The following is a 19679-nucleotide window of genomic DNA, read 5'->3' on the forward strand; positions in this document are numbered from 1 at the left end:
AGTCTTGCTGCCTGGGGTGATGACACCCTCCTGAAAACCCTTCACCGAGGGGAACCCTACAGGGCGCAGGCTTGAGGCACCGCAGCACCAAGTGAAGACCTGAATCCTTCACCTCTGATTGAGCTTTTCAGTTTTTCACTAGAAGGACGGACATTTATTAACTACCTTTTTGAAAATAATTTATTTATTTTTTCCTCTCATCACATAAGAGATATGTCCCACATAAAACAAGCCACAGATTTGTTCATTTTGCTCATACCTGAGGTAAATCCTGATGAACAGCACTGCACTCCACTGTGAAGCGCATTCGCTTAAATAACAGGACATTGCTCTACGCGGGACAACAAGAGTGGATTTAATTCAAGAAAATCCCTCCAATGCACAGCATTTTGAAAAACCTCGTACAAGTGGGTACCATATAACTTTTAACAATGTAGGTTTGCAAGCTACTAAAATAAATCACGCTTATGAGAAGGATGTGCAAGCAAAACTCTTTTTTCTTTCTTAGACATTTCCACGTGTACTCAGCTGTTCTTGCAATCACACGAGTGGCTCTGTTACCGCTTTGCCCTCGCAGTGTCTACATTTTAACTTTGTTACCTACTTAATTCATTAGCTTTAACGTGGTATTTTTAAATACAATTGCCAGCTGTTCAACATAACAAGGTTTCATTTACAATTTTCTAATGACCATGAGGGTAGACAGAAAAGAAAAATCTCTGCTTTAAAACATATTTTATACCAAGGGAGAGAGAACAGCAAGCATTCATCTGAAGTGACTGGTTAGGATGACAGTTTCACAGTGAAATATATTTTCATTTCAAGATCCCCACAGCTACTTTGAATTCAATTGCATGAAAGACCACCGAAATTTCTTTCTCAAACGTATCAAAAGCACATCACCAAAGAAACAACTATTACACGGAGGAAATCAATCTTTACTTTCTAATATGTTGAAATGCTTCAGAAGGAACCAAAAAGTACAAAATTACAGGAAGCATGACTTTCAAGTGCGTGCAGAAGGGGGTTATACGGTTTGATAGATCAAAAAGTTAACAAATTAAGCTATTAGCAGGGCACAAGGCTGTACATGAACAATGAGCTTCTATTCCAAGGGGAAAGGGACAAGTGGGCACAACAGGCACACAGGTCTCGAACCCTCTTTCAGTATCAGTGGGGAGCAGATATGAGGCTTGAAAGCGTACAGCCAAAAGTACAAAATGCTGTCCTACCTTCCAGGAGCTGGGCACGTGGAAATGGGGGGTCACCGGGCGTAAAGAAATGTTGCAACTGCTAGCAGCCATAAGCAGTAGTTCCATTTTGCAGGTAAATTGCAGAATGTTCTGAAATGAGAAAATATACTCTGTGTTACAAAAACAAAAAAAGACAGAAGATTATAAATGAATTTTGCAATCTTTAATATAGGATTTTTTCCCCGACCTGGTGATATTGCATGAAACTGAGTATTTTATAGCTAGGCGGAAAAGAATGGTTGAACAAATGGCAAAGCTTCAGGTACAGATAGGTAGAATGGGTTTGTTTTCTAGATAACCTACACTGGAGAAAACGTGTTAAATTAGAAATGCTGAACTAGGGGGAAGTAAACAAAAGTTACTAAATTGTGCTACTCTAACACTTCCCATTCTGAGAGAACGCATGAATCATAGATAAGGCTGAATATTTGTCACAGCTGTGATTTCAGCATCAAAAAGAAATAATTTTAGCCCAGATTCTGGGGGAATTTCCAGAAAATTTGTCAGTTCAGCCAACCGGATACAAGACTTCTCTGTGATCTTCTGCAAGTTTAGCTTTCTTCGGGTTTGAACCCACAAAGCAAGAAGCACTCACTTTTGAAACCACGGCGATGACTAACGTGGTTGAGTGTCTTGGTGTCTTGTTGGATGAGGCCAAAGCAGGCAGCACGCTGCGATATCAAGCTGCACTTCGATGGGTTTTAAGTGCTTTTAAGCTGATGTGAGCACTGAATATTTTTAATTTGAAAAACGAAGAAGCGTCAGTAATACGAAAATGCGAAAATGCTGAACCACGGTTTTGCACTTTTTGTAATACAAAAGCGATGCCCTTATGTTTTCTGCTCCGATAAAGCAGAGTGTTTTTATTCTTGGCAATGACAAAACTCCAGTTCCACCCGCAGTCCTGACTCACTGCGAGCGTATGGTAGGGGAAGTGGCCTAGCTTCATAAGCCTGCATTAAAAGCCATAGCTGGCAGCAAAAATGCATAGTTTATATTCCAAAAACAAAGATTCTGGAGTAAACAAAGTATTTGCGAGTTCAGATTGAATTTTATAGCAGAGCAGAGGAGACCTGAAACTTGGAAAGTATTTAAAAGCTCAAAGCAAAATATTTTATGTGAAACAAAATATTGCATTCAATTCTAACTTAATTGTGTCTACATTCTCAGTTAGGCACTGAACTGAAAAAATGCCGACAATTCTGACTTAAAAAAAAAGAAAAAAAAAAAGCAGACCTGCATATCGGTGTTCTTACAGAACCTGCCAAAACACTGACGCATGCATAACTTTAACCCCCACGAGCTCAGTTAGATTTTCAGTACTTATTTAGGCAATTAGCCAATGGAGGTATGTAGATTTTTGCAGATTTGCCCTACCACCAAAAATCATGAAATGGCTCTAATATACCCTAAAATTTTCGGCGTGCTATTTTCAATTAGAGTTGAGTCAGCCTAAAAGCTCGCTGCAACTGGAAGGTGTCGTCCTGCTGGCTCCCCTCCTTCGCTCACCCTCTGCTTCTCCCCTCCCAGCGGTGGAGTTTGCCTCGCTTTGTGGTGAATCAGTTCCAAGGAGACAGCAGAGAACCAGCTCCACAAAAAGCAGCAAGTTCTCTTCTGCCAGTTTAGTCCCTGAATCAGCTCACCACAGGGCGAATGACCCACACAGAGCCTGCAGCAGGATCACATGGCTAGGGGAATGGGAGAAAAAAAAGATGACTATATACATTATTACTTTTTATCAGCTCATTTTTGGATTGTCTTAGCTCTAACGTAAAAGTTCTAGAAGCCCTCGGATTAAGAATAATATATTATTTGTACCTTCTGGGCTTCCACTACTCTCGTGGACCCGCGCGTGCGTCCCCTCTGCGTTACTGAGCGAGGAACCCACGGCCCATGTCCCACTGGTGTCCCACCTGGCAGCGTAGGGACGTCCCCAGCTGCCATCCCCCGGGCAAACTGCTCAGGGACGGGATGTGCTTTGAACACCCGGCATCCCACAGGATGATTTGCAGGCGTATCACTGGGGATCGATCCGTCAGCTGCTTCACAGCTTCTGTTTAGCAGATGTAATTTTTTCCCGTGGAAATCCTGCCTAAGTGGTTGAAAGGGAATTTTCCATTCTTCTGCACCAGCCACGGCAAAACCCAAACCCAAAGCATGGCTGCAGTTAGCTAAAGCTGACCCGAGACCCCCCTGGTGCCTCGGCTCCTCCTTTTCACCTCCGGCCGCACGCCCCCATCGCAGAGGCGATTCAGGATCAGGCCCGAGAGCTTGGCTCCGACAAGCTCAGTGTGAAGGAGAGAGGAAAAAAACAGTGCAGGGACACGGAGCCGAGCCGAGGAGGGAGGACGGGGCCGGGCCTTTCGGCAGGCTCAGGAGGCAGCTTCGGCAGGAGCTGGCCTGAGGCAAGAACGCTCGCGGGAAATCTGCCGCCCGAAATAGGCGCCGCTCTTCTACACCTCCTACTGAACAGTGGGTACGAGCCGCGAATAGAGACTCTGGAAACTGATTCAGAAGAGAGCTGAGGAATGTATCAAAAAGTCCATATGGTTTTGCCAAATCAAGTATGCAGAACTGGGTAAATTTAGCCATGCGCTTAAGAGCTAAAATTTGTCTTGTTTGACCCAACTGGAAGGAACATAGTCATGAGGCGCTCACACCCCCCCGATCTGACTTGTTCCTCATCTCGCTAAGGTCAGAAACGGCTGAGTAACACATCGCTTCGTGTGTGGAAACAAAAGGACACCTCTGCTATCAGAGAAGAGCGGTGGGACACAAAAGCAGCGCCCAGCCAGGTCTAAGTAACGCTGTTCGCTGTTCCGCATTTAGGTAGCGAGATGGCAAGTGACAAGCGGTTGGCACTTCGACAGCTGGGCCCACGGTTCCAAGTTTGCCTCCTGCAGCTCAGAAGACTGAGAGCTTTGTTTCAAAAAAGGCTGAAATTCCATCAGGGTACTAAGACAGGACGTAGAGGCCGTAACAAATATTAAACGTTGTCCATGCCCATGACCATGTTTCCCCGCAGTTCCCCTCACCACCCGGGATCACTGCAGGGCTCATGGCCCAATTCCCCTCCGGTCCCAAAGGCCACAGCTCCGAGCCACTGGTTCTGGACTCACTGCATCTCGCCCGCTGGCCCTTCAGGCTGCAGACATGCAGCGCTCAATGCAACCCACAGACAAAATTTCCCCCCCACAAAACGTAACCGGGACATCGATTTCCTGCCATTGCTTGGCGGATGAAGGCAGCGAGGAGCAATCGAGCAGCACACACCACGAAGTGCCCCGAACCCACACAGCAGCACAAGCTGCGCCTGGAGAAGTGAGGGTTATGGCACTGATACTACGAGGTAAGCATGCAAAAGGTGATTATTTATACCACTGAGCACAAAACCTGGTGACAGCCATGGTTTTTTTAATAGGAAATATACGTAACAATAGATCAACGTGTAAAAGAAACAAGTGGAAGTACTTTGGGGGTAGAACTCAGAGATTTATCTGGATTTTTTTTTTAAGATTTAAAGCTCATTTTAACCCAGCCCCTTTAATATACACAAGCATAGATGATCCATGCAGCTGAAATGTTCAGGACCTCATTCCGTGAACACTGAAATCCTGCAGGAACCTGCAGGTGAATCCTGGCAGTGATCGAGAAGGTAGCTGCACCTTCCAAGTCCTCCACAAGTTAAAAAACAGAAATGGTTTTCAAAAATATTAGCCTATGGTTATAAAACTTTCATCACCCTCTTTTCTCTCCTGAACCTTTAATTAAGTCTCCACAGTGCTCTGAAGCAGCAGCAGCCTAATGGGTTCAGAGGATTTTCTTACAAGCAAACTGTTCAAAGCGCACAGGCGCCCCGTGAGTTGTAGGCTTTGAACAGAAGCTTCTTAAGTAGTCCCTTTTATTTTTAGTTATTTTTGAAAATACCAGACTCTAAGGGTTCCCAACCAATAATGCTACTATCAATACTAAAAAAAATGCAAAACTCTTTGGATTATTTTCCTGTTTCTGTGATGAATACACATATAACGTCACAGGATTTCCCATATGAAAAGCGTTCACAGCCCCAGAAGAAAGCATGACAAAGGTTTTCATGAGAGGATCTTAAACAAAGATCTTTAACAGATGGGGAACCTGAGACTCGGGCAGATACAGTGCCTGAAGTCACCCAACAAGGTATCACAGCTTGGGTTTCAGCTGTGCTGGTGTTTTGCTCTTGTGACTTTGGGACAATCTGGAGTAAATCCACTGTGCTGGAAGTTCAAGAAAGACTTCATTGCATCAGAGTGCAAGTTTTCTTTGCCGGGAGTGATACAGCACCTCAAAAATACACCCTGGGAAGCCCAGTGGGAAGGACAGAGCACAGCAGCTACAGCAGCCTGGCTGCCCTTATCCTGTCTAGGACTGCAGCACTTTTCCTACCAACTTGGTGGGAAAATAAAGTGGTGATGAAAGAAGTGGACTGTAGGTCTTTGCTTCACTGGCTGATCCTATGGTGTGAAAACTACAACTCTGTGATGTACGATGTATTTTATTCACTGTTAGTAGAGCGATGCTTCAATTTATCTAGTAGTTTTCTACAAATCTGCACTTATTCTGCCTGTTTTGCCATGCTTACTTAAGATTCCCATGATACACGAATACAGCAGTGCAAGCAGAGCCTGCTGTGAATGCAAGACACATTTTCCCACAGAATTGTTTGAAATGTAATTCAGGGCTTGGTTTGCTAAACATTTGTTTTCTCCACATTTTGATATTTGGAAAGAAAATAGAGAGTTCATACTTAGTAAAACATTCATTGCAGAACAAAATAACCAACAGTCCCTTTAATCTGTTGTTCCGAAATCTGCAGTACTGTATCTCTATAAATAAATTTCTGCTTGCTCTTTTATATTTGTATGAGTGGCAAGAAATTCTCTTGCCTCTCGGTAACAAAGACTTTAGCACTATATCCCCAAGGTGCGAACCAACAACGAAAGCAGTTATTTTTATGACTTGCCTGTTTAAACAAAAGAACAAAAAGTCGAAGGTATTCAAATTTGCAGTATCAAAGGAAAGCCTGCTACTTGACAGATATTTAATGAAAAATTACACCTCATGCACGGAACACGTGAAGACTATCCTGCTGGAACCATTAGTTGTCGCGCCTCATGCTTCTTGGTGGTCTGAGTTCTCAGTTTTATATTTCAAAGGCTATGAATGGAGACAGCTTTACAGTTGCTCGTGTCTTCTTGCCCGAATAAGCTCTTGAGCAGCTCTGAAAGTAGTAACTAATGTTCAGCCCACCTCGTCTTACCGGAGACTACTGATGCACATTTACAGTGGTGTTTCGGATGAAAATAACCCAACATTTTCTAGTCTCGACATACACGTCACTCATAGCCGCATGATCGTTTCCATATATCTTGGTTTTGTTCAGCTACAAGTGTGCGTAGCATATATCCTAAATTACAAGTCAGCTTGCAGCAATTGTTAATTTGCAGCAGTGTAGCAGCCTGTGAAAATGACAGCTTTGAAATAATTGCCCACTCTCCCTTGATGTAAAGCAATTCCCACTATTCAGGAGTTTTCAAAGTCCTAGTGACAGACTGGAGTGAAATACTTAAAAGTCGCTGTTTCAGCAAATGGAAATCTATTTTAAGTAGATGCTAAGGAATGACCATGGAAAACACAAAACCTTCTGTTCTGTGAGCTCAACAGAGTAATCTACCAAAGACCTACTTGAGCACCTCAGCTGAAGAATATTGAACTAACAGATCTGGGAACCTTCTTAGTATTTTAGTTTTTGGAGGATGGGAAAGGTTTGACCCTGTTCGTGTTCAGGTTCTACATATGATTCAAACAAATTGGAGCAAAATTCTCAAAGTTTAGTGGATTTTTTCCTATCAAAATTTTTAACTTATCAGTGCCAAAACAAGGTAACATTCTTGAGAAGGTCGCATGGGGTATGCGTTGCATAGGTACGTTACAGTGCAGAAGAGGGGTGTGTGAGCCAGGGCTGACCACGGTACTGATACACAGTGAATCCGTAAGTACCCTCTAACCACCCCAGCAGAGCACTACGTGTGCCGGACAACTCAACTGGGTACTATCGAAATGTGACCGAAAATTCTCAGCCATTCTTACTGGAACTCCGGTACTCAGCAGTAGCAGCAGATGCTGTATGCACTCATTTTGAGAAGTGTTGAACACCCAGAGCATGAAGGGAAGTCAACAGCAGCTGTATGCACTCAGCACCTCTGAAAATAGCAGCTACACAGCCTTGAGGCCCTAGGTATTAGGATTTCAGTTAGGCAGGGGAAAAATAAAACAGTTCCATTATGAAACTACTTTAAAAGCTGTTTAGATTTCTGATATTCAACATCAAATATGTGCATTTTTTTTTCAAAGTAAACACTAGGTAGCCCATTCTGAAGTTTCAAGTTCTCACAGTTTCGGTAATATAAACCTTTAGTATGTTGCCGTGACATTTATGCATAAGATGTTTTCTTTCAAACAGTTGGTTTTAGTGGTCAGTCAATTCATAACATTACTAACCACCCAAGTGACTGAGAGATGATGTCTGGTTTGTAATAAACCACGCCTGTTAATCCCATATATAATTTTGCATTAAGATTGCATGTCAATTCATATTATTTATGTGAAATTTAAACACTAAGGGTGTAAAAAGTCATCAGACTTGAGATTTGGCTGTGGCCTTAACAGTATTTTGTTATTTGTATTAATGACTTGCTAATATTTCAATCAAGCACAAGAGGTGATTGCATGTGGCCTGCCAAAAAGGGTTTGTTGGCTCCAAAACTAGACAGCTAGGAGCCCTGCAGAAGGCATATCCAAACTCCATTCTCTTAGAGGTAAAGAATGACATGCGCTAGGGGCACAGAAATGTTGATATTAAACCTCACACCAACGAGCACGGGATGGCATTCAGCACGCCTCTCCTGCCTAAGCTTCCTTTTTGGAACTGCAGCACAGGACAGGTGCTAGGACACAAAAACTGTCAGGGACTGAATAATCGCAGACAGCCAGTGAACCAGATTCATAGGGAAAGACTCTGGGGTTTGACACGTTTGGAAACACAGAGGTAACACGAGTTTCTTCTCTGTCATCTCTGTCATGACAAACTTCTACAACCATGTCCATTGTTGAGGATTTTGCAATAAGTCTGGTTTTCTGTTGTGTTTCTTAGCTGAGGCTAAGGTGAAAGTATTCCAGTCATTCAAAACAGCTACTCATGAAACAGGATCACAACAGCTCCCTAGCAATGCTGAGCACCATCAGCTCACTGTAGCTCTCTGCACTGCACAGCCAGCCTGAGGAACAAGCCTTGCACTGATTTGCACTAGCCAGTTGGTCAGCTTTCTAGAAACAAGGTTTGCATAGGACAAAGACTTTCTAAATCCCAAGCAATCTTGTAATACATCACCTAATACATCACCATACACATCATACATTTCAGAGCAATAATTTCAAATCTTGGAGTTTGTGGGAGACTGGGGAAAAAAAAAAAATCTTTTTCTTTCGTTTTGATTTAAATGATGACTACCCAAAGCTAACAAGAGGGCTAAAGCATTGGAACTGCATCTACCTGGGCATGAAACTTTTGGCAGATGAGGATATAAGAACACTCAGTGTTCTTGCACAAAGTTACTTTGCAAATCAGTCATTTCTGTGGAGCTCATAGTCAACACTAGGCAACAAGGGGAAGGCAAACATCAAAATCTGTGATCAAAAGCGGAACAAATAGCTTCAGTGCAATGCACAGCAAGAGTAGCTCGGCCTCGCATCACTCAGCCCCATCTTTATTAGGCCATCCCCTGACTCTGGAAGTGGCAACTCACAGTGAAAAAGCTGCATCCATCGGTACAAGAATTTGTAAAGTGCTTTAACTCAGCTTTCAGGAGCAGTGGACAACTTAAGCGAGAGTAGCAGTAGTTTCACATACACAAAAGAAGCCCTACTGAAAGAAAAAAAAAAAAAAGGCCAAAGAATCAGGAAGTGGAGGAGTAAATGACAGTGGTACAGAGAAGAGATGTGTCTCCTTCCATTTAGACAAGCAGACATACTCTTACAATTTAATGGATTATAAGGACTCAAAGATATTTACTGTCTAGCCACGTAAGTACATTCCAGCTCTTGATATGCTTTTAGCATTGAAACCAGTCATATATTACATCAATGTGATTCTTGTTTGTTGAAATAAGTGAATAATTTGGGGAGCATATTCAATTCACGGTTTTAACATTCCCTCGTTTCATCTGTTCTCAATTTCCACAATATGCTGTTTGGAAAACTACAGCTGGAAGTACACGCTGGTCAGACAGATTGGTCAAGAAGTCCAACATCTTAGCTAATCTGCCCAGCTACATGTTAAATGAGTAACATGCAGGCTACGCTGGTTTTTATTCGGCTTTTTATTTCTTAGTATGCCGGGTTCGAGCAATTTGAGGACGCAATTCAGTTGAGCCACTTTAATGGCCCATTTCTGCCCAAAGGTGCTACTCCATTCTGCTGAGTGCAAACCATGGGATGTCCCCATCCCCTTCCTCGCCCTGGCACCTGGCTCCCAGCCGCTACCAGTCCGCCTTCAAAATGAGCCAGCCGGGGGAGCTAAACGGGCAAAAGCCATCCATTTTGTTGGTTCTGTCCATCTTCTGGTGTTTCAGGGCCCTCAGCTGGCTCCCTGAATGGTTAAGACAGAAAAAAACATGAGCATGAAGCCAGGGAAAAGGGGTAGGAGCAGACTGTTGTATCATAAAACCACACCATCAGAGCGTGCCTAGTGATGGCTTCACTCTTGTTCTTCTTGTGAAAAAGTTAAATAGTTCTGAAATGGTTAGAAATACTGTTTCCATTCCTAACGCCTATACTCTGAAATTACTGCTTCTGATATTCAGTGGAATAGCTACTAAACCTGCTCTCCACTAAATCTTTTAAACCATAATTTTTTTCAATTATAGGGCCTGAAATTCAGCTAGTCAGGGATAGCCAGTGAAAACAGAAACAACAGCCATCTAAACCCCCATAATATTGACTTGAAACAAAATACAACAGTGTTTACTTTATTGCTTTGGCGTGGGTTGGTTTGTTTGCAGTCAAACCGTAATTTATACTGGCTCCTCACATATTGATATGTCGAGGAAATAAACAGTAAATACTATTTCCAATCCATCTGTTTAACTTGTTAGAAAAACAACAGTCAGAGGCTTTTCAGAATTGTATTTTTTTTCCTGTACAAAACCAAACAGGGAACGAGGTTTCTGTTATGCTTGAAGTGCTCTGTGTGTACGTTTGGATGAAGTATCGCTCCAGCCTGAGCTCCCAGCTCTCGCTCCAGCCCCGGTCCTGGCAGAGGTTTGCAGAGCTCACAGCGAGTGAGTGACAATCGTCTGGAGGAGACCCACGGCATCTGCGAGCCTGGCGAGAGCCATCATGAGCTACGGTCGGCTCTCCTCGCTGTTTTTCTTTGTCTGACACACGCCTGTGCCACGTAGAGAACATGTCGCACACCTAACCGGGAGATTTCTGTCAACGGCGCTAGGAGGAGAACGGGGCTGGCTCCTCCTCGCTGGCTGTGGAGTGGAAGAGACTCTGCTGGTACACACCAAAAGATCTTTGCCTTGTCTTCAGTTCCTCACAGAGAGAGAAAGGAAGGCGCTTGTCTAACATTTATTCTTGAAAATCCATCGAGGAACACGCAGCTTACACGGGTTTTAGTGCGTCAGAGACACTGCTGCCGAAAGCGGCCTGGTTAACTCCGCTCAACCCCAGCACTCTCACCAGGTTTAAACATGCATAACGCTGAAGTAAAACAGCCTCACGGTGTCTTACCAGGCCACATTTTGGGGGCATTCAGCAACATTATCTTCCAGTATGTACCATACAAAGGCCTATAGCAGAAAGTTGTACTAAACATAGAGCTGACACAGCACCATTAAGATGTTACAGCCATCTTGGCTGGCAGGTCACAGACACCAAAGGGGGCACAGTGCTTCTTTGGCCTGAGTTAATCAGTTCAGAAAACCAAAATAAAGCTTAATTTAAAACAAATAAAGAAAAGACCTGGCTTACCATGGCCAGAGGTGGTCAGAAGAAGCGCCCAGGTACAAGCAAGTGAGGCAGAAAGGAGAGAGGGGATGACCAGGTCCCCTTTTGGGCCTCAGCCACCAAGCAGGGAGACAAGACAGTGGAGTATCACTGCATCCGTTAGGATGCCTGCTCTGCTTAAAGACAGAATAGTTTGGAAAAACAGTTCCTTCTCTTCGGATTGTCATTTTCTGAGTCTAAGTAACTTTACTGCCAATGAACTAGGGAGGGAAAAAGAAAAGATTTGTTGACTCCTGTAAAATAAGATAAAGCTAGTAGCTTTTACGAGTGCAATTATGCTGCTTTCAACATCTAGGCCAGCACGGCAGTACCTGTTTTTAAATACTAAAATTGTCGAGGTAGATATGTGTTTTACATTCAAACCCCAAGGCAGATGATGAGACAATTTAAACCACTGGAATTGCAGAGCTCTTGCTGAATCCAGTAAAAATATTTCATAATTACTTTTTGCTTCCTTTTTTTTTTTTTTTTTTTTTTTTTTATGCCATTATCAAATACCATCATTGTTAAAGTTCAGCAACATGCCACTTTTCAACACTTTGAGAGAAAATGCTGACCTAACCAGCGAGATCAGTACTTGAAACAGTGGTCAATGGCAGGAATTTTCTCATGTGTAAGTTAGAAGCTTCAAAACAACAAGTTTCAGAAACTCACAAGATTGCTGACACCATGAGATATCTGAATGATTTTATTTTCCTTCTCTGATTTGTAGTATTTTCCTACAATACTCCCTAAGAAGTTTTCAATGTATTCTAGATGTACTCCATATAAACAAATTTATATTCCATATAAAATGAATTGACAAACTTTGCATTTATTTATTTATTTATTTATTTATTTATTTATTGTAGCCTGTCTTGGTCAACTGCAGATCTTTTTTAAAAAGGATTTAATACGTTTTCCATTTTTTGTTTAATTTCCTTTCTTCTAACAATGAATTAAAATACATAAACAGGCTACAGCTGTTTAGCCTTCTAAATTCTGACACCTCCTCCATCTGGGACCACAGTCTCTTTTTCTTTTTCTCTGACTTTTTGTAGACTGAAAGACAATACTTTTGTCTGCATCTACTGCTAAAAGCCATTTCTCCCCACCACAGACCAAGCCCCTTGCGTCTCATTAAGCACATTTACATTTGGCTCTTAAAATCCCAAACAGACCATTTCATGCCTAGCAGTAGTGTACTGATGAAAGAAGCACTCTACTCATGGCTTCATTAATGACACGTGGTATTACCCCATTATCCGGGGGGGGGGGGGGGGACATGAACAGAATCTTATTTTTTAAAAAACTGACTGCCCTGTTACTGGCATTTATAAAATAATTGGTATTTTTTCTGTAGTGGGGAACAATTTAATTAAAGGCCACATTAAAAAAGTAAAATTTTGCATTGTGGATTAATTCAGCTGGGTGGTGGTGTATTTGTTGTCTTTTGTTGTTATTCTTGAAGCTCCTCCTAAAGTCAATCAAGGACGGTTACTTCCTCAGGAAGTTATTAGCAGCACTGAGAGTCCCAAGGTATGCAAGCCATTTGATGCCATCAGTCTTCCTGAAGCCATCTGATTTGATCACTAATAGCAGGCATACTAGATCACCACAATCTAATTAAATACATTTAATCAACTCTGAACCAATTCCTTCCAGAAGTCCCCTCTGAACCTTCTCAGGTGGCAGGAATGTCAGGAATTCGTGATTCCGGCACACAGCAGTAGGAAGTCATTCCAGACTGGCTCCTGCAACTCAGAGTGGCTTCTGCTCATATTGGCTTCCATTGGACTGATCCTACGGTAGCATAAAATAAACAAAAGGCCAAGAAGGAAGCAGGAATCCAGGAACCCAGCCCTGAATCACTCCGGGTTTAAGAGGAGCAAATAGTATCTTGAGCCACGCTCCAGGCCGACATGAAGCACAGCCGGTAGGCCACAGGCACAGCGCGTTACCCACAAGAAGCTACCTGAAGTCAGCTGGCTGTGCTGCTTCAACTAACCGTATGCTCTGTACACCTCCAGCATGTAGATCCAAGAAAAATGAGTCGCGTTAGGCTAATCTGGAGCTAACAGAGCAAGTCAGGTCTGTCCCCAGAGTGAATTGTCACATTTACCTCTAGAAGAGCAGATGGGACAAGCAGGATCTTGGATGCTTCTGCAGGAGCTTACAGCCAACAGATCAAGGCCCAGTAGACGTTGAACCTCCAAAACATGGCTTTCAAATAATGGACAGCTACTATAATCTCCAGTTGACATACCTAAACAGTGCTCAGATCCCAACAGAAAACTTGTCACCAGCACCAGCTTCAGCTGTACTATGCCTAAGGGTATGCCACCACCAGAAGACTTTGTGTCAGCCACTCTAGCGATCTCAAAAGCACAAAGCAGACCTCCCCACCATAACATGGACAGTATTAACGTGGGCTCAGAGTCCCCCTACTTAGGAGGACAGTGCTAATCCAACACCAATAGCATCCATTCACCTTCAAAGACAGTTTCTTGATTTTATTTTGAGTATTAAGGTCGTTTGTAAAATAATAATAATAATAATAATAATAATAATAATTTTTCTATCAATTAGCAAATATGATCTATCGTGTAAAAAGAAAAAATGTGAGATTATTAAAAACCAAGGACCTTAAATGAATATTATCTCAAGAAAATCTGTCAAAGGAGTACCAGCTAGCTCCATGGTGACTGGTCCTTACAAGCCTACAGATATAGAGAGCCCATTATAAAAGTAGTAGCCTGAAGTGCCCTCCTTCCATTCAGAGTCACAAGTCAGAAAGCTCAGTTTAGCCCTTTGAAACATTCTTCTCCACCCACAGAAGCTGCAAATTTCATCTGAGAAATTCTGCCTGTGGTACAACCAGCAAATTCCTCAGCTGGAAACAAAGGAGCATTGCTGTCATCCAGCAATTGTGGGCTGAGGAACTTCCTGCCCCCAGCCAACAGAAGAACTCCCCTGCTAGTGCTGCAATCAGCATTCACCAGCCTACTTCCCATTCTCTGTTCTGTGGCCAAACTTGCCTCCAGCCAGAAGGAAAAGTAGGCAGCCTTCTGCCTGCATTTCCCTTTTATTATCCTTACCCATGTACACAGAAGATGGTAACTCAGAAAGAGCAAATAATCAGACAAGGTGAAATAATCAGACAGTTTCAAATGTAAGAGCTGTCTGGCCTCTTTTTCTCTTAAATCCTTATTCTGATTTCATTTGTGTCTGTTGTCCCCTGTCATTATCACCTGTCATACAGAACACCCAGCATGAAGACATTCTCTATCACAAAAATACTCCTCAAAAATCCCCAGTACCTCTTCTCCTGCCTGTTTTTCTCTAAGGCAAAAGTTTGAAGCACCAAGACCTTTCTCTGGAGATCTTCAGAATCTCCAGTTCAAATAAAATCTATAACCTTTGTCACATGCACCCAGAAAAAGATTCACTTAATAGAAATGAATCTATCCCTGCTACTTAAAGTAATGAAAATGCTGCAATATACTATTTGCAGCTGGCTATGCATAGACAAGCAGAAGCTCTTCCTTCCTTCTTGACCCAGACAGACCTCTAATTGCAATAGGTATTTGAGTCTCTGTGTTGTACTTCCTGAGCAGCGTCTCCTGGCTGTGCCTAACTGATGTGAATAACAGTATCTGGTTGACTATTTGAGTCATTTTTCCTTGAAATGGCTTTACTTCTGAACTGCAAAATAGAAAGAAGCAAAAAAGTGCTTTTAGGTATCACTTGCAATAGAGCACTGAATAGAGGCAATCTCCGACCTTAGTATGAGCCTTACTCAAATTCCTTTTTAAAATGCATTCCCTCTATTGATGCCTACAGAAAGTTGGGCAACAAATGATGAATGGTAAAAGGCAAAAGACTCAAAAATCCTGTAAGCACGAAGCCGTGCTTTACCCTGACTGGTGCAACCATACCACTTGATAGGATTCAAGTAAATACGCTGCTGCAGAGTCTGTAAAGTCCTCTTGGATAATTAGGAACATCACGAAGATTTATCAAGTTCCTCAGTTATTGCAGATTATTCAGTGCTCATGAAAGTGACAAATGCTCAGGCACCAATATGTTTTTTTCCCAATCTATTTTTCCACCGAAATTCATATTTAATTATTTCAATGTAACATCCAGTTATCCTTTGTATATATAGGTGCTCCATTTTTAGCCACGGATTTTTTTTTTTCAAAAAGTTCAGGGGGAAAAAAAATAGTTACATGCCTCTGGTAGGACTAAATATTATAATCACTTTTCATGCATTTTTAAATGTTAATTTTGTTTGAAATATTTAGCTGATTTCCTCACACCTATGAATAAGTAATCCCATGCCTACGTGTGTATTATTTGTATGCACAAAAAAATACAGCAATGAATCTTAATTCTTTTTGGCATCATCCAGCAGGTTGCTGTTACCCAGTAGACAGGAGAGCAAGAATGTGAGATGGAATAGATCTTACTTCTGAGAGATGACTATGTTTTTGAAAAATCCAGGTGATAGATGGCTGATGCCATCACCCTGTGTTTTATAAGCAGCTACTAACTGAAATTTTGCTTTCCCAGGGGAGTTTGTCAAGACTTGTAAGAAAGTTACTTAAAGTTTTTGCTTTGAAGACACTCGGAACAACTATAAAAAGCACCCTACGGCAGGCGCTCAATGTGAACCATGGTAAAAGTAATTGCTTGGGCAGTGCAATTAAAAATAGGAACCATGTGATCTCCATACTACATAGAAATGAGCAAAAGAGGCAAGGAAAGCCTCTCGCACTGTGACATGAAATACAGTCAGTGGTCCTGGAGTCTGCTGCACATGCTATTAGGTGAGCTTGATCATTTACAGCCTGCATTAAAACAAAAGGGGGAAAAAATGTTCTGAGCTGTTCCAGAGACAGGCTAAATTTAGGAGCCAACCAAAGGAGAAAAACCTCAGCACCTGGACTGGTGATGTCTCTGCCTAATCCCTCCCATGCTGACCATCGCTGCCTTATTTTTTCTGTAGGCATTACTGGGAAAAGAAGAATGGGTGACAATATTTATATATGGCTCCTGCCAAGGTTGAGGGGCAGCCTGAGAGCAACACCGACTGTTGACTTACTGGAAGGTGTCAGAGTCTGCCCCACCACCACCAGTAATTCTGTTAACATCTGGGGCTCTGCCTGTCACAGGATGCAGTCCCGGTTCCTCACCACCCTTCCAACTGCAGCCTGGGCTCTGACATCTGCTAAAAAATGTCACAGGTGTGTAGTGGAGACTGGCTCACAAAGCGAAAGAAGATCATTTAGGATATGTCACTACTGTTTTCAGTCCAGGAAGTCAGGTCATTTGGGGTTCCCATAAATAGAAAGTGACAAGCCAGGAAAAAAAGACTCAGATTTTTGTTGCACAATCCTTCTCCTCCTGTTCTTGATTTAATGCCAAAGTAACCAAAAAATTGACCTACAAGAGCTCAGATTTCCTTCCTGTTTCTTCACTCCCATCTCCAAGTTTCAAGCTGGTGACTTTATGTTATCTGTAAACCCTGTTATAGTTCTCTTCAACACAGTTAAAAACAGCTGAATGAATCAGCACTTAAAGAATGAGCTAACCCCCTCCAAACACCATCAAAGGTTATATCAACATGCTGAGGGCTTTTTAGCATGGTTTCCTACAAAAACAAGGCTAATGTAAATATATTAGTTACCGGTATGCCTACGATCCTGTTTTCCCACTCTGATAATAATTTTTGAACCATTGGCCAATTTCAAACCTACCGAATGAAAGGATGGACATCTCAACGCCAGTACAGGTGGCTGCGGGGGATATCGGAGATACCCAAAACACTGACCCTGCGGTGGGCGTCAGACTCAAAGTGGAGGTGCTAAGATGAAGTTTCCTAAATCACAGCTGGAATCAGTGCTAATTTTGTTTCGGAAAAACTCACAATTTCAATCTTATTCTGAAAAGGACCGAAAGCACTCAGGCAGTTGTTTGGTTTCATGAAGGAGCCATGACAAAGAGGTGAGAGGCAGCAAGGCATGACTGCTAAAGTCTCTGGACTAAACCTCGTGCTTATTTCCTTTGCTGTCACAAGGCAGGAATGGGCGATTCACATTCAAGCCTTCAGAAATGTTAGCTGCCAACCTACTTCATTTACCTCAAGCTCCACAATACCTTGAACCAGAGGATTTGCCATTAAAATGACCCTAATCCTCAAGGGCAGACTCACTGCGACACTGATGTTCCTAAAGCCATGTCCTGAAGCAAGAACTGCAAGTAGTAAAGGATGAGGGTTCTTGAGCAACCCTTAGATCCTGGACAAAATAAAGACAAGCAGCCATCTACGCTGGTACCAGCACATCCCGTAACACTCCACGCCATCAGGTCTCCTTCTCATCTCGTTCTTACCACATGAGGTTCCCTCTGGGAATTTTTACCTTCAGTATCATCTGTCGGCCTCCCCTCTAATCACACCCAGCTCACGCTAACAGGGCCCATCTTGTCGGCTTCATGGCCGTAGTGCTGCCTTTTGGCTTCTTTCTGCAGAGTGGAAGAACATTACGCTATTAACTTCTAATGGCAAGTCCTTGCTGCATATTAATAAGGCAGCCAATGAATAGCACGTACTTTATTATTTCTCCCGCAGCTAGCACAACAAGCTAAGGTGATAGACGAGCGCTGGAAAAAAAAGCTAAAAGGTATCAAAAAAAAAAACAACCCTACATATGCTCCAAGTTGCTGAAAAACATGTTATATCCAGGCAGATATTTTAGGTTTCCATACAGTGACAGGTGCCCACATTATGCTAGAAGTCTTTATGAAATTGGATTTGCAGCCAGTGCTTCGAGAAGAATGAATGCTCCTAAGAGCCACAAAGACCTGCATTCTCTGTACAATTAACTGGCACAATTTTGTAGGACTGAAATATGACAGTAAAGAAGGGGACACGTGCTCTTTACAAATTGTATAAGTTTTAATGGGCACAGAGTAGAAGGGGGGTTGATTTTTATTCTTCCTGTTTTGGGGGATTTTGCAACTAAGCGAAGCTTCAACGGTATGTAACTTTTCCCTTGGAAAGCTGACCCGCAATCAACACATTAAAATAGCAAACAAGTTGTTATTAACAGAGGTTAATAGCTCATGATTCAAGCAAGAGTTAAATAAAACTATTAGCAACGGCTTCCCTGTTCAGTATGTCTGTTGTGACTGTGAAAACAAAAACTCACCAGCTGTACCGAAAGGATTTTTTCCTGCAGTCTCCAAACAGAGCAGATTATTTCACCACAAATGCTGGCAAGTCTTTGTCTGACAGGCAGAAATTCCTTACTTGGTCAAATCTTTTCATTACAGACCGGTTAACTGGAAGTACTTGGAAGGTTTTACTTATTGCAGATAATATGTAGGTATGAAATGACTGTAAATTATTGTTAAGTTCAGGCTATCTGGAGAACACAACCCTAACCACTCGGATATTGCGTCAGGGTGACCACCCAAACCGCTTCTGCAATTCAAAATCAGCTGTTTCACTACAGTTTCCTCCCGAATCCGAGCTACCAAGTATCTTTTATCATGTGGACTTCCATATATCCTCCTCCAGACCCCAAAAACACACCCAGCAAAACAACTGTTTGGCAGTGTGATAACAATTTTTTACTGTCTAGCTTTACTTCCAAATCTTTTAAAGCCCAAAGGACAATTTCTAGTAATTATTCTAAAATAAGAGCTACTGGAGTTACAAGGAGCGTGTACTTTGAACGCTGCAGTACCAGTTATAAAACAAAGGGATCCTAAGATGATAAAATGCAGCTGTGGACATGGTTCCACCAATTCAAACTCTATGTATTTAATCACGACCAAAGAGTTTCTTCCATTTAACATGAATTATCAACCTTTAAACCCTAAGAGACACTTTTACATATGAAACGTGTTAAAAATAGAACAGAATAGAATAGAATAGAATAGAATAGAATAGAATAGAATAGAATAGAATAGAATAGAATAGAATAGAATAGAATAGAATAGAATAAAATAAAATAAAATAAAATAGACACCTCCTTTCCTACAAAACACCTACAATTTGGCAGAAACACCTAGCCAGGCACTGAGCACTTGCTCAAACCACCTTCCCAACACTTCTCGAGGAAGATTCTCTCGCGGTTATGGACCGCTATGAATTTCTACGACTCCCTATTACATAAACACCAATGGTGAAGTAAGAAGACAAGTTCCATAAGACACAGCGAGCAAACTTCCCAGTGGAAGGTGCATCTCCTGGCTGACCTTATTGTCCCTGAACTAGAATGACGGTGAGATTTAGCAGTCGAACAAACTGAGAAATTTATGCTTTAAAGT

The 19679-nt window shown here is 42.2% G+C and overlaps 1 protein-coding gene across 1 annotated transcript in view; it reads right to left on the reverse strand.

Annotated features, from left to right (window-relative positions):
• Positions 1 to 17588, reverse strand: part of LOC118170053 — a 359390-nt gene extending 341802 nt beyond the window's left edge. The window contains exons 1-2 of the mRNA XM_035331960.1: positions 17485 to 17588; positions 1233 to 1343 (exon numbers count right to left, since the gene is read on the reverse strand). Of these exons, the coding sequence (XP_035187851.1) occupies positions 1233 to 1343; positions 17485 to 17523 (150 nt within the window). The 5' untranslated portion in view covers positions 17524 to 17588. The remainder of the gene's footprint in view (positions 1 to 1232; positions 1344 to 17484) is intronic.
• Positions 17589 to 19679: the final 2091 nt, after the last annotated feature.

Source organism: Oxyura jamaicensis, chromosome 7 (assembly GCF_011077185.1).
Source record: "Oxyura jamaicensis isolate SHBP4307 breed ruddy duck chromosome 7, BPBGC_Ojam_1.0, whole genome shotgun sequence".
Lineage (NCBI taxonomy): Eukaryota > Metazoa > Chordata > Aves > Anseriformes > Anatidae > Oxyura > Oxyura jamaicensis.